Consider the following 14817-nt stretch of genomic DNA (forward strand, 5'->3'; position numbering starts at 1 on the left):
CTGCATCTGGAATGAGGGTCAGAATGATGAGGCTGTGAGTGAGGTCTGCAACCCAGAGCCTTGAGCTGGCATCTCGACTACATCAGCCCAGTTAACACATCCTCAGAATAACCCTCATTGTTATCTCCACTTTACAGACGAAAGAACCTGAAAGACAGGGGTTGGCTTGCCCAGGGTCACTCATGGGGATTTGATCTCAACTTTCCTAGGACCCTAAACGTCGTGTTGTAATGCCAACTTCCCTGACCACCCAAAGTGCGACCCAAGGACTACCCTGGGGACTTCATCACCGAAAGGATCCTGGGCTCCACTTAGACCTCCTGAATGTTTTCTCCTGCTGGCAACGGCATCCCATTTTTGGTTGCAGTCCTCATCCTTCTCCACCTCCCGCCCCCACACAAGAGTGAGGGCCTCTTTAACCGCCCTCCATGGCAGGAGTAGACATTTCTTTGTAGCGGGACTTCTCAGAGCCTTTAAAGAGCTCATGTGCATTTTGAAATCCCTTAAGAAGCAGCGATCATATGGTGCTTCCCAGTCTTCTCTGACTACAGAGCCCTTTGGATTTTCAACCCTTTCATTTTCCTCTCGGATATCTTATTCATGGGAGGCAGTTTTCGAGACCTCAGTAAACTCCAAACCCTTCCTCTTGCAGATGGGGAAACTGAGGCCCAGGCCTTAATGGCTGCTGACTTGGTCCTGACTTTGATAACAGAGGCTTCTTGAACTCTGGACACGAGTGTTCTTGTGAATGCCCAGGCGGGAGGAGGGCGGCGGGAAGGTGGAGGAAGAGAGGAGGGACAGACAGACATACAGATGGTCTCAGGGCAGGGAAGCTGTGGGCTGGTGACTCGTGCTCTGGCTGTGGGAGGAGGGTATTGTGCTTCTCTGTGTACTTTTCCACCTTTTCCCCAAATGACTTAATTTTAGTCTTCCTGGATATGCATGGTCCTAAAAAAAAAATGTGTTTAAAAAAAGCCTCAGACCTCCCTGACTTCATCTTCCCATCCTGGACGCCAGGGACTGGCTGAGTGAGTTGGACGGAAGGCTGGGCATTCCCTGAAGCCCCCGGTGGGGTGTCGGGACTGGGGCTGGGTCCCCCCTGCCCAGGGCCCAAGAGGGGCACTCCCTGGGCCCGGGAGCCTCATGGCGGCCACGCCTGACTTCCTCCGTGGGCTCCTTTGATCTCCTTCCCGGCCTCCCCGCAGGGCTGGCGTTTGCTGGTCTGACTCCAGGTGCACTGCGGGCTGCTGCTTCCCCAGCCTGACTCATCCAGCTCCCCGTCCGTGACATCACGTCAGCCTGGGAAAGCTCTGGCTTCTCCATCGTGCGCTGTCTTCTGAGCAACCTGCAGGGTTCTAAAAGTAAGATGTCCAGCCCTGCAGTTTTCCAAAGAGCCAGAGATAGTGAGGGTGAGGGTGATGGTGAGGGTCAGAGTCAAGGCCAGGGTCAGGGCAGGGGTGAGGGAAGGTCTGCCTAAAGCCAGTTATTTCCACTCCCTGCTTAAAACTCCCAGCCTCCCAGTCTCTCAGCAGCTGCACTTTCCCATGGCCAGAGGCCACCCTGCAGATATGTGCCACCGCCTGCCTGCCTCTGTGCTCCCCAAACACCTGCACCCTCTCCTCGATAGCCTCTCTCACAAGGCTTTGCACATTCTGTTCCCTCTGCCAGAACACCCTTCCTGCCCTCTAGGTTGCATCATCCCTGCTCACCCCTCAAATCCAGTGCTTTTCTTTGTTTTGCTCGCCCAGAGAACACTCAGTCAGGGTTTAATTGTCCTCACTGTGCGAGGTTCTCACAGACCCTGGACCCAGAGGTCCGTCTCTGGCTTTTTTCTGTCTTTAGTTCCCAGTGGAGCTCCTGAGACCTAGGACCTAGTTTCACTCCTAAAACCTAGAATAGGTTTTAGGAGTGAAACTCTTAGTTCCTCTGGCTGCTATAACAAATTACCACACCCTTGTGGCTTAACACACATTTGTTATTTTATAGCGCTGGAGGTCAGAAATCTGAAATGGGTCTCACCGGGCTAATTTCAAGGTGTCCCCGCGGCTGCATTCCTTCTGCAGGCTCTAGGGGATAATCTGTTTCCTTGCCTTTTCCAGCTTCTAAATGTACCTGCGTTCCTTGGCTCGTGGCCCCTGCCAGCTGTCACATCACTCTACCCTCTGCTTCTGTTCTGACATTTCCCTCCTGTCTTCTTCTGTTCCTTATAAGGACCCTTATAGTTACATGGGGCCCACCTGGATAATCTAGGATGATCTCCCATCTCAAAAGTCCTTCATTTAATCACTTCTGCAAAGTCCCTTTTGCCATGGAATGCACAGGTTCTGGAGATTAAATGTGGACATCTTGGGCGGGGAGAGGAGCATTCTGCATACCACAGAATCTGAAGCTCGTTTCCCTTTCTTTGATAGTGCGGGGGGGACACTTGGCACTGGACCAGTACATTCTCTCTTGGATTCACTCTGCCTCCTCTAAGCCCGGGGAGGGGTTCCTGGCCAGGGGTACCGATATGAAGGCTGGCCCCACGTGCTTCACGGCACTTCCGTCGGGGGCCTGCCACTCACTAGCCGGATGCTGTCTTAATGCCCCTGCTCCTCAGTTGTCTTATCTATAACATAGAGGCTGTAATTATATCTACCTCGGAAGAGGAAGGATTGGGCGAGAGAATGTCACTCAAGAGCTTGGCGCACAGTAGGTGCCTAGGATGCGGTTTTGGGGTGCTAATGCCCCCCAACCACCAGCCAGGCTTCCTAGAGAGACCTTGGATGACTCAGAATGTGGTCCTTCCAAACTCCAGCTCCCTGTAGGTGATGGGCTGTGTCTGAGGGATCCCAGAGGACGTGAGACTGGGTCTCAGGCTGTGATGATAAGAACATGTTCCATCACTGCCCAAGCTTGAGGCCCAGGACTGGGTTCTGCTGCCCATGTAGCCACCAGCGACCTGTGCACAAGACTCTGGTCTTGGAGCAAGTTTCCAAGCTCCTGTTTGGCTGTAGGACCCTGGATGGTTGGGCCTCACTGTCAGGTGGAAGGAGGTGTCACACCCCCCTGTCCTGTAGGGTAGGAAGGAAGAAGAGTGAAATTGGGTCCTGAGACTGGACAGGGACGGTCCCAGGAGATGGGGCAGTGGGCCCTGAGGGACCCAGGTGGGACCCACATGCTCCTGCCTCGGGAGCCAGGGGCCAGAAGGATCCGCAGGCTTCCAGTCTTGGCCACGTTTTGCTAGTCTCATGGCTGTATTCCTAAGAGCTGAGTGTGTGCAAAGCGTGAACAGTTTCTCCAGGGCTGGTCTGAGGGGGTGGTGTCCTTTGTCCTGCATGGGGCTCTTAACTACTCTGGGAGTGGGTTGTGGGTGAAGGCCCTTGAGATCACAGTCTCTAAATAGTCTCTAAGAAGCCAGAGGGGGGAAGGAAAAAAAAAAGGACTTTCCACCTTCCCACGCTGGAGATTTTAAAATACCCACTTTTCCACCGTGGTGGAATTTTCCAGAGGAAGGTCGGCTGAGATGCTGGAACCCAGGCGCGGTGACGGTGTGCACTTCTTCCTGCTTCCCTCTGTGGGTAGGTCTCGGCCTGCTCTCATGGGTGCCCCTGGGAGGAGAAGCCCGCACTCCCCAGCAGCACTCTGCCCCAGGCTGGTGGTTGAACATTAACACCGCTCCCTGCCACGGAGTTGGGGTCACTGGTGGTTCACACTTCCCAGAGAGCAGCGCTTTGGGGGAGCCTGGGTTTTGGGAGGGGAGAATTCCATCTTCCGGGTCTTCTGCTATTTCTTTCATCGAAAGCAGCATGAGAAGCTGGAGGGAATGCCAGGTTTGTACCCCAGCTCCGATGCCTCTTTGTGAGCTTGGAGGAGCCGGCAAAACCATCTCCACCCCTAAGAGGGGGTAAAGCCAAGCCAGCCACCTTGCCCGTGTTTGTTCCGCAGACCAGGTAAAACGTGGAACTTTGTGGACCCCATACAATCTCACTTCTTTCAGAAATAGAATGTGTTTGCTAACTTGAGACAGTATTGATGTATGTGTGTCGAGGGAAGAAACAGCCTTCAGGCTGAATTGTTGCTGAAACTCCAGGGTATATGCATATAGGCTTTGCATGCATGGGTGTCTTAACCTTAGCAAAATTATTAGCATAGTGACACCGTGCTCTCTATTTTGGGCTTAGGTTGGCCTTATTCATTCTTTGAAATACAGCTTTATTGAGCTAGAATTCACATACCACCCAATTCAACCTTGTAAAGTGGATTATTCATTGGTTGTTAGTATATTCAGAGCTGTGCTATTTGATGTTCGATCCTGTTCATCACCCCAAAGGAAACTTCATTCCTATCAGCAGCCACCCTCCCCCCATTTCCCCCTCTTGACAACTACTGATCTTTCAGTGCCTGTGGATTTGCCTCTTCTGGACACGTCATAGGATTGAAATCATATGATCTGCACTCCTCTGTGTCTGACTTCTTTTACTAACGTAATGATTTCAAAGTTCACCCACATTGTAGCTGGTGTCAGTGCTTCATGCCTTTTTATTGCCTAGTAGTATTCCACTGTATGGGCGTACCACATTTTCTTTACCCATTCATCAGCTGGTGGTTTTTAGCTGTTTCCTTTTTTTTTTTTCCCGGCTATTATGAGTAATTCTGCTATGAACATTCATGTACAGGATTTTTATTTCTCTTGGGCCATAAAATTACTGGGTCTTATGGTAATTCTGTGTTTCACCCTTTGAAAAACTGCCATACTATCTTCCAAAGTCCCTGTATCATTTTACATTCCCCCCAGCAGTGTATGAGGGTTCCAACTCCTCCACATCCTTGTCAACACTTGCTACTGTCTGTGTTTTGGGTTTTAGCCATCCTGGTGGCTGTGAAGTACTATCTTACTGTGGTTTTGATTTGCATTTCCCTAATGGCTAATGATGTTGACCATCTTTTCATATGTTCATTGGCCATTTGTATATCTTTAGGGAAATGCCCATTTGTGGAATCAGTAGCATGCTATCTTCACAACACAGGTTCTCAGTTTGACCTCTTCCATTTTCTTGACCAAGTTGTATAAGAAGGAATTATCTCTTGATAATTTGGTAAATTTGGTAAAAATATAGTAAAAAAACGTCTGAGTGTGGGATGGGAAAGGCCTTTTGTTTCTAATTCAATTCATTAATGCATATTGGGTGACTCAAATTTTCTATTTTTTTTCTTTTTACCAATTTTTGCATTGTGTATTTTCCCAGAAATTTGCATACTACACATCCTGTTTTATAGCACCTTTTTGCTTCATACTATTTTTCTTCCTTGTCAAGAAGTTTGGGTTTATACAGTCCTTTGAAACAGCCACGTAGTGCTTGGATGCACCGTGTTTTTGCCAGTCCCTCTCAGTAGATGGTTCGTTTTCAGTTTTTCTGTTACGAGCAGCATGACTGTGTTTGGGTTCTATCTCTGTGCTGAACAAACCACCCACAACTCAGTGGCTAAAACAACAATCATTTTATTGCTCAGGAATTTGGGCCGGGCTCAGCTGGGCAGTGTTTCTACTCTTTGGAGTGTCTGCTGTGGTCATTGGGTGAAGCTGGGAGCTTGGCTGGGGCTGGAACGCCCATGCTGGGGGCTGGCTTGATCTTTCTCTCTCTCTCTGTCTCTGTCTCTCTCCCCCTTCTCAGACCCTCCTCCTTCACAGCCGCAGCCCTCCTCCCCTTCCATGTGATCTTCCTTCAGCAGAGTGGTCAGGTTTCCCCATCCAGGGGCCTGCAAAAACAGAACTGCTAAGCCTCTTGTGTCCTAGCTCTGGACATGGCCAGGCGCCCCTTCCACTGGGTCCTACTGGTCACAGCAAGTCAGATGGGTCAGCCAGCCCAGACTTCAGCAGTGGGGAGCGGACCTGACTGATCTATGGAGCGCTGCATGTGAGCAGAGATAGGAGGACTTGTTGGTGGCCGTATTTGCAGGAAAGCCTACAACACTTGTCTGATGAATTTTGGAGTCAAAGGTGAACATTGTTTGAATGGACATATGGTCTATTGTTCCATGGATCTTGGGAGGTCGCATATGACTGGGGACAAGGTAGATAAAGTCCACATCCTAGAATTTCCCACAGTCCAGCGGAGAACGTACACCAACACATCCATGACTCGTAACTACAGCGATGCTCCAGGAGCCTTGAGAGTCTGTCACTAGGCTCGGCTCCATGTGGCTGTCACCAGTTGCTGAAGAAGATGACATCATCTCCGTTTTACAGAGGAGGAAACTGAGGCTCCAGAATCAGCCAGCTTGCCTTGCCTGCCTTCTCCATTTTCTGTCACCTGGACTTCATCCTCCTTGAGTATCTTCCCTGCTCTGCACAATGTCAGGCAAATAACACGCATCATGCAGAATTCAACAGCTTCCTGTGTCTCTTGTCCATTGGCAAGAGGGTGAGTTAAGGAGGTGACGGGGCTTTAAGTACTCGAGTCCTCAGGTCACACTTCCAGCCCCGCCGTATCCGGGTTCTGTCTCTTGGAAGGTTTATCGATGTGGACAGTCGGACTTACCTCTCTGAACCTCACTCTCCTCATCTATAAAATAGGAACAATGACCTGACCAGGGAACTGGTACATGGAAAGCACCTAGATGTTCAGCGATGGGAAAGGGCAAAGAATGCATTTAGGGTCCCTGGGGCCCTCCGCCTGAGCCCTTCCCGTCTCTGCTCTCACCTGGGCTGGGTCAGGGAGGCCAGCATGTTCAAGGTCGATGCAGATATCACAGAGGGCTGGTTAGTTCCTCCTGGCTGTAAGAACTGTTGGGTTCCAGTAAGATGCTCAAGGTGGCAGTGAGAAATTCCCACTTTCCCGGCCGTCAGTCTGGACTTGGCTGCTGAGTTAGTTCTCCGTTGTCCCGTTCACGTGGCCAACTTCAGGCTGGGCTTTCGATCTAAAAGCGAAGCCCGTGTGAGCATGTGACTCTCACCACCTCAACAGGGCTCTCCTGTCCTGATGCCTTCATCGAAGGCTCAGCTCTTCCCAGCACGCCTGGAACAAACTGCACACCAGGGCTCGGGGGAGCGGGGCCCGTGTGTGCCTGCTGACTCACGGTGAGTCAACGCCAGCCTGCAACATCTGGGCCCCCGGTGTGCCGGGCTGTAACGAGAGAACGCTGAGTATCGTTTGGCAAGGCGTTCACTGTTCAAAGGCCTGATTCTGTTCCCTAAGTTACTCTTCATTGTTTTGCTGTCCGTCAGGGCGTATCCGGGTATCTGATCACCTTTTCCTGCAGATCGCCCTTTTCCAGCAAAGCCACCCCCCAGGTTTGTGACTTCTTGCTCTGGGGTGTGGGTGTCTCCTCCCACGGCCCTGGAGCCTGGGTGAGTGAGGGAATTGTTGTGATTCCGAGTGGTGTGTCTTCTCTCATCTGTTCATTGCTGAGAACAGCTCACTGGTTCACGGACAGTCTTGGTAACTCTCCATAGCCAGGAAAGTCATCAAGGCAAATTGGAGGTGAAGACAGTGGGAATTCTTGTCTGTAAGTCTAAAATCTGTGTGGACATCCCCCAGGTCAGTTCTGAACTACCTCTGAAAGGGCCCTAGGAAGAAGCAGCAGCAAACGGGTCATGAAGGATTGTCTGGTTGTTTTAATTCAGTTTGAACTGGAAAGTCAAGCTTAGCATCTCTAAAAAGGCTTCCCTGCTTCTCAGCCCCTCTGTGTGAGAGAGGTGGTGAGTTTCCTACAGTCACAAGGGACTTCAGCTTGGCTGGCTGGGAGACAACATACTGCCTTGTATTGTGGCTACATTTTGTTGGCCATCAGATCAGAAGTCGTATCTCGTTCACCTGCATGGCGTCGTGTAATTCAGCATTGTCTGAATTGGGTTCCGGCAATTACTGAATATTGCTTAGAAAGTGGGGTTTGGAGGGGCGTGGTGGGGTATAACCCCTGTTTCCATCTCGTGGCCCTGGTGGTGTTGTCCACGGTCGTGGAATACCCTGTCCTCCCATGGCCAAGGGCAGGGCACGGACTTGACCAGGCCACCTAGATCCTCCACCCTGAGACGTTCGGATGGGGAGACTCAAAGAGGGAAATACAGCTCAAGGTCATTCCTTTGACAGCAGCCCTGCACCCTCACGCCTGCTGTGGCTCCTGTCTGTTTCTGAGCCTGGTTCTCCACCGCTGTGTGGACTTCTTGGAGTGACTGTTAACCTCCCAGTGCTTTTCCACTAGGTTCTGAGTTAAAGGAGGTTTGAGACGCTGGCCCAGCATTACCAATTTGTTGTCTTCACGCCTCCTCTGAGTCTTGTACATATTAATGCGCTTGGTAGATGTCGAATGTGGGATGGCATACAATGGAATTACAATTGGACAAAGCTCACAAACTTGGAGATCTCCAGGCCACACACGCAAGAGTAATGGGGGTAGTCGGCGCCATTTTTAGGAGGGAGAGTTGGGGATGGGGTCACTGGGGAGGCGTGTGCCTCATCTAAAGTAGTGTCTGCTGTTCAGCTTCAGCCAAGAGCTTAGTGGCTTATATTCCAATGAGTTTGCTCTGCCAGAGGCTCTGAAATGATGACAGCTACACCTGAGTAAAGGTAGTGCCTGAAAGCCCTGTCTCGTATGGTTGCAAGCCTTGCAGGTGGCCTGGTTGGGTTCCAGCCCTGCCTCGGCTGAGTTCTAACAGTGAGACTCCGGGTGAGCAACTCTGCCTCTCTGAGCCTCACTTTTGTGATCTGCACAATGGTGCGGTTAATATGTCCCACCTCACAGAGTTATTGTAAGGACTCAATGACATGACCTGTCCCAGGGCCTGGCACACGGCAAGTGCTCAATGAATAGTCGCTATGTCTGATGATGTTTGAGCAGAGAAGATCCACTTAATTCCCAGGAAAGTTAGATCCAGGTCTGAGAGATGCTGTCAATGCCCTGGGGCAGGGGCTTGTTGGGTGCTGTTCACCATTGTACCTACTGCCTGGTGCAACGTAGGGGCTCAAATATCCTAACTGACTGTCAAAGGACTCAAAATATGTAAACTTTGAATCCTTATAAATAATCCTTATAAATAAAACTGCAAAAGATGTATTATGAAATCTTATATACTGTCTAGGAAAGTAAAAATCCATCCACCCATCCATCCACTCATCCATCCTTCAATCCATCCATCCATCCATCCATCCATCCTCCATCCACTACAAGATCAATTGTAGTTTTACCCATTTTGCTACTGCAAAATCTGAGGAAGAGGGACTTAAACGACTACCTCTATTACTAACGTCAGCGTAGGGGTCCACCTCCTCACACTCGGTGGGCTCGTGAAGAAGTCGCGTCATAGCGTGGGCATGAAGAGCATCTGCACTGGTGCTTGGCAGGTGGGCTCGAACTCCCAATCTGGCAGCCTCCTGGCTCCGTGACCTTGGGAAAGTCATGGTTTTCCCGTGTATTTGTTGGAGATGATAATGTCCCCACGACTTAAAGTTGTGAGAATCGAATGAGACAATATGTGTAGAACACTTGGGACAGTGCCTGGTAAGTGGTGAAGAAGCCAACAAACGTGCACTTCTGTTCCCTGAGACTTCCAGCATCGCAGAGGTTGTGTAATTCCTGGGCTCTGTCCCACTGGCACCCCCCTGACAGCTTTGAAGGGCACATTTGTGCCGGCAGCTCCCTGTGTCCTGCGTCCTTCACACCCCTCCGCCCGCCCTCTCCCCACCACAGCCACTACTCAGGGTCCCCACAGCGGGATCTCGGTCTGGTGAGCCCACTTTTGGGGACCTCCCTCCACCTCCCCCACCTCGCAAGGTCCTCCTGGCCGGCAGTGGCTCGCCGGCAGTGGCTGGCCGGCAGTGGCTGGCCAGCTGGCTGGCTGGCTGGCTGATGGGGTCACTGAGCCACGACCTGCTGGCCCAGAACCTGCACCTCTCTCTTCTTTTGCAGGGAGTCGGACCTGTTCCTGCTGGACAGCCGCACCCTCTGGGCCTCAGAGGAGGGCTGGCTGGTGTTTGACATCACAGCCACCAGCAACCACTGGGTGGTCAACCCACGGCACAACCTGGGCCTGCAGCTGTCTGTGGAGACTCTGGATGGTAAGTCCCTGGCCGCCGCCCCAGCTGGTGCCAGCGCCTCCTGCCGCCATGGGCATAAGGAGGGTCTCAGGTGCACGTGCTCGTTTCCGTCAAGAGCAGGCTTCTCCTGCCCCCTCCCCAGTCAGTACTCAAGGTCTGGCCTTTGGGTCCAAAATGAATGTACCCCTTTAACGTAAGCCGATTACACAGTTGGCCAGAGCTGGATCGGGTAAGGCCTCGTTGCTGCAAGTGTGACTCCCACACCAGCGTTGGTGGCCTCCCCGAGTTAGAAGTGCAGATGCTGGCCTGTCCCAGGCCTGCCACATCAGAACCTGTGCTTTCACTGAGCCCCAGGTGACGCCTGGACATATTACATCTGACGCAGGCTCCTCAAACTTGACGTGGGACATTCTGGGGTGTCACGGGCATTGTAGGATGTTTAACAGTATCCCCCAGTTGTGACACCCAGAATATTTCCAGATGTTGCCAAATGTCCCCAGCAGGGCAAAATTGCCCCAGTGAGAACGACTGCACTGGTGCAAGGCGTTAAGCCCTTTCCAAGAGACTGAATGTGGTTCTGGGTCCCAGATACTTGGAAAATCCACTGCTCACCTGCCCTCCCCCTGCACCTGTCACTCCCCGCCGCTCATCCATCTTTCCTGGGACGGGCAGAGGGAAGGTGAGTGGGGGACTAGGGTAGGCCTGGCGGTGCCAATTTCTCCTTCCCCGAAGTGTATTACTTACGGCGTGGGGATGGTTTTAGGGTGAGTAACTTCTTCCTTACACCAGTTAAAAAAAAATTTACAACAGGTAATACATGCCCAGGCTCAAAATTCATAAGTCACAGATGTTTCAGTGGTGAACAGTTTCCCCCTGACTTCCTCCCCCAGCTGCTGACTTCCACCCCCAGGGGCAGCTGTTTCCACACACTGGATCTCTTTCTTCTCAGAGATGCCTTCTGTGATCTAAGCGATTACTCGCAGATTCTGCTTCTCCGTTTTTTTCCCCCTCCCACAAATACCGGCCTAGTACATACAGTGTTCTTCACCTCGCTTTTTTCGTCTTGGAGGTTGGTCCTTTTCAGTCTTCAAAGAGCTTCCTGATTCTGTAAAGGCTGGCATGTTTTTGTGTACGTGTGGAGTGAACGTGGCTGTGTCACTCACCCGCTGCGCGACTTTCGACAACTTCCCTAATGTCCCAGAGCCTTGCTCTTCATCTGTGACACTCGGGTAATGAGAGAGCCTGGGCCACTGGGTTGTTCTGAGATTGAGTTAGTACGGGAAGAGTTTAACAGGTAGTGAGTGCCCTAAGGCTCAAAGGAATCCCCTGGGCTTCTTGTTAAAATAGAGATTCTGGTTCAGCAGGTCTAGGGCAGAGGGGAGCTGCGGTCGCAACGGCCCCCAGGTGATGCAGAGGCTGTGGGTCCCCGCACGGTGCTTTGAGGAGCGAGAGCTGAGAATGGCTCATGATACACGTGCCGTAACGAGAGTTGTTGTTGCTGCTACCACCAAAGTGACTTACCCAGTCCCCTTGGGATGGACATCTAGGTGTTTTCCGGTCTCCCCGCCTTAGAAACCGGGGCTGCAGCAGGAAACCCCAGTGCCCATGTCCTGGGAGACTTGGCTGAGTGTAGCTCTAGGAACAGTTCCTGAAAGCAACATTGTTAGTCTGTGAGTTTAATCGATGTTGTCAATTTACCCTCCTGCAAGGTCCGTCCATTCACACCCCCACCGGCGGTGCATGGGGACACCTGTGTCCCCTTCTGCATCAGGACACGCCCTCGGACTTACCTGTCTGCTAACCCAGTAGATGCCACACGGGACCTTGTAGCTTTGCTTTGCTCTTCTCTCTTCTGGGCGAGGCTGAGCCCTTGCTCACCTGAGCTGTTTACTGTTTCCTCCCTGTGCCCCCCTCCATCAGTCTCCCCTGCCCATTGTCCAGAAAAGGTGTCGGTCTTTTTCCTTTGTATTTTAGGGACATTTGGCCTTTTGTGATTTGAGCTGCAAATACTGTCCCAGTTTTAAGTTTTTCTTCTTACTGTCATTCATGCTGGGTTTTGCCAAGTGGATTTAGACAATGTAGATACATTTTATAATTTTTTTCCCCAGCATTATCCGCCTACGGGCACGCACTATGTGGGAGGGGGCCACAGAGTTGAGGACCACACTTGTCTTGTTTCCAGTCTGGACTTCTTTCCACTCTTCTCCCCCACAACCTCCCCTGACCAACCTTCTTTTTTCCACACCCTTGACACTTTATAGTGGGTTCTAGAAGGTGCTGGAGTTTTCCATTGCTCTATACCAGGTTGTCTGGTGGACCAAATTCAGCCTCCAGCCTGTTTTTTTGTGCCTGTGAGCTAAGAATAGTTTTCACATTTTTAAATGGCTGAGATAATTTTTTTAAAAAGAAGAGTATTTTGTGACACATAAATTTATATGAAATTCACATTTTGGTGTCCATAAATAAAGTTTTATTGGTACACAGTCCCCCTTATTGGTTTATGTATCACCTAGGCCTGCTTCTGTGCTATAACAGCAGAGCTGAATACTTGTCACAGAGACACTGGCCCACAAAACTGAAAATATTATTTTCAGAAATACTATTTACAGAGAAGGTTTGCAACCCCTGCTCTATATCAGAATTTCCCAAATCATATTCCGTGAAATGTCAATGGGTGTCCCAGGGAAAAGGGAGGGGTTCCTGATCAGCTAAGTGTGAGAAATGCTAAGTTAGATAAACTAAGCAGGTTTTGCTGCAGGACTTATCAGAGCCTTTATTTTGCTGATGTCCATTGTGACTCCCCTGATAAGGTATACGGCGTAGAAGAATTCCAAACTTATTTGGCAATAAAATCATTCAATTCTTCTTTATCCTTAAAAGCACCTATGGGACATTTTTTTTTAATTGAAGTATACTCAGTTACAGTGTGTCAATTTCTCGTGATGCAAATGAGGCTAAGGGAGACTTGATTGCTCTCTTCAGAGCGACTTGTTTCCCTGAACTTGTGGATACTGGCTTGACCTTCCAACTTGACCGCAATAGGTCCTGTGTTCTTCTGTACTACCTGCCTTCTGCCTTGGGGTGGCCCAGGTTTGTTTTTTCTCTTAAATGACTCTCAGCCCAGTGTTGGACCTGCCGTCTACCTTTCTCTCCTACAGTCAGGGTTGTTGGGCCTCTCTTGCCTCCAGCTTCTGATCCCCCTCGAGGCTGTGGCCAAGGCTCAGCGTTTATGGAGGTAGCACAGCCTGATGGTGACAGCTGGGGCTCAGGAGCTGGCCGGACTCCCCAGGTTCAAATCCCAGCCCTGCTGTTTCTAGCCACATGACCCAGAATGAGTCACTTAATGTCCCTCATCTGGAAAATGGGGTTAATAATAGTTTCTACCTCCCAGGGTGGTTGCGAAGGATTAGATGAGCTCATGAGAGTGAAGAGCTTAATTGCTTCATGTGTGGCAGCTGCTAAGCACAGAGTGCGTGCTCTCTGCCATTGTCTCCTGTATCCTCGGCACTACCAGTCTCCAGGACAGGGGAGGAAACTTTGAGGCCTCTGGGCGGCGTTGAGGCTCCATATTCTGACAGGTGCCTGGGACCCCTCTCCATCCATGGGGAGCGTAGCTTAGTGGTCGCAAGATGCTACCTAGAGTCAGGGTAAAGATTAGATGTTGACTTGGTGCCCCATCTCCTCCCCTCCGAAATAAGGCACGGGGGCCAGGCACGGATGCTGCCACCCTGGGACCCGTTTGTCCAGACGCTGTGCACGCTGAGACGGCAAGTTTGGTCTGGTTGCCCGGGTCAGGGAAGAACCACCCACACAGACCATCAGGGAGGGGCAAAGTATACAATGACCAATGGGGCATGTGAAGTTTTGGATCTTTTGGGGGATGAGATAAGAAGCAAATGAGCCCAACGTTTCTGAGACCACAGGCTCCTGGCTGGGAAATTGCTTCCCTTCATGGTGTTTCTTCAGCATGGTGTCCGTCAGAATCCCCTGGCAGGCACATTGAGCGGATTCCCCGGCTCCACCCCCAGACCCACTGATGGCGAGTCCCTGAGGATGGGTCCAGGAATCTGCCTTTTCTCACAACCTCCTTGGTAACTCGGGGGTCTGGCCCAGTGATTACACGCTGGCAAGAGTCATGCTCTGAGTTTTGGGGGACCCTGTTTATAAGATGGTGCCCCGGCTGCCCAGCTCCATTCAGGTCTAAAACCTGGGGTCTAAACCTTTTCATGTTGGATGCCTACACAGGTGAAAAACCAGCAGGGCCTGCTGGGGAGCCCATGGATTCTGGGGTCTGTTAGCCCATGGAATCTGGGGGAGCCCATGATTCTGGTGCGCATATACTGTGTGGCAGCCCTGTGTTGCCTGTAGAGACAGCCTGGTCCCTACCCTGGGACCACCCACTAGCATTCACATAAACTCAGTGAGCGTCACTGCCTCTTGACAGCACCTGGAGAGGCCGAGTACCGGGCGTGGCACCCATGCCCAGCTCCCAGTGCCCCATCTGGGAGGGGAGGAGACGGGGCACTGAGTCAGGGGTGCAGCATCCTGCAGCCACAGGACGGCTGCCGGACTTGCAGCCAGGTCACCTCTCAGGCCTCAGTTTCCCCACCCGTACGATGGGCGTGTTAATGATGGTGGTATGGGTGAGCTTGCTTCCATCCTAGTGAGCACAGCCATCACAGACCTTCTTTCCTGATGTTTGGCGCGGGGTGCAGTGACCCCAGCTCACCGGGTCTCCAAATGCCGCCTGAGACCACCCAGGAAGCCTGCATCTGCTCTGTCTTCCTCCAGCTGCGGCCCT

The 14817-nt window shown here is 51.5% G+C and overlaps 1 protein-coding gene across 2 annotated transcripts in view; it reads left to right on the forward strand.

Moving 5' to 3' along the window:
- BMP7 (bone morphogenetic protein 7) overlaps positions 1 to 14817 on the forward strand; it is an 87712-nt gene that overhangs the window by 48145 nt on the left and 24750 nt on the right. For both annotated transcript variants that reach the window (XM_031433571.2, XM_010991604.3), the window contains exon 4: positions 9889 to 10037. In XM_031433571.2, the coding sequence (XP_031289431.1) occupies positions 9889 to 10037 (149 nt within the window). The remainder of the gene's footprint in view (positions 1 to 9888; positions 10038 to 14817) is intronic.

The sequence above is a fragment of the Camelus dromedarius genome, chromosome 18 (assembly GCF_036321535.1).
Source record: "Camelus dromedarius isolate mCamDro1 chromosome 18, mCamDro1.pat, whole genome shotgun sequence".
In the NCBI taxonomy this organism is placed as follows: domain Eukaryota; kingdom Metazoa; phylum Chordata; class Mammalia; order Artiodactyla; family Camelidae; genus Camelus; species Camelus dromedarius.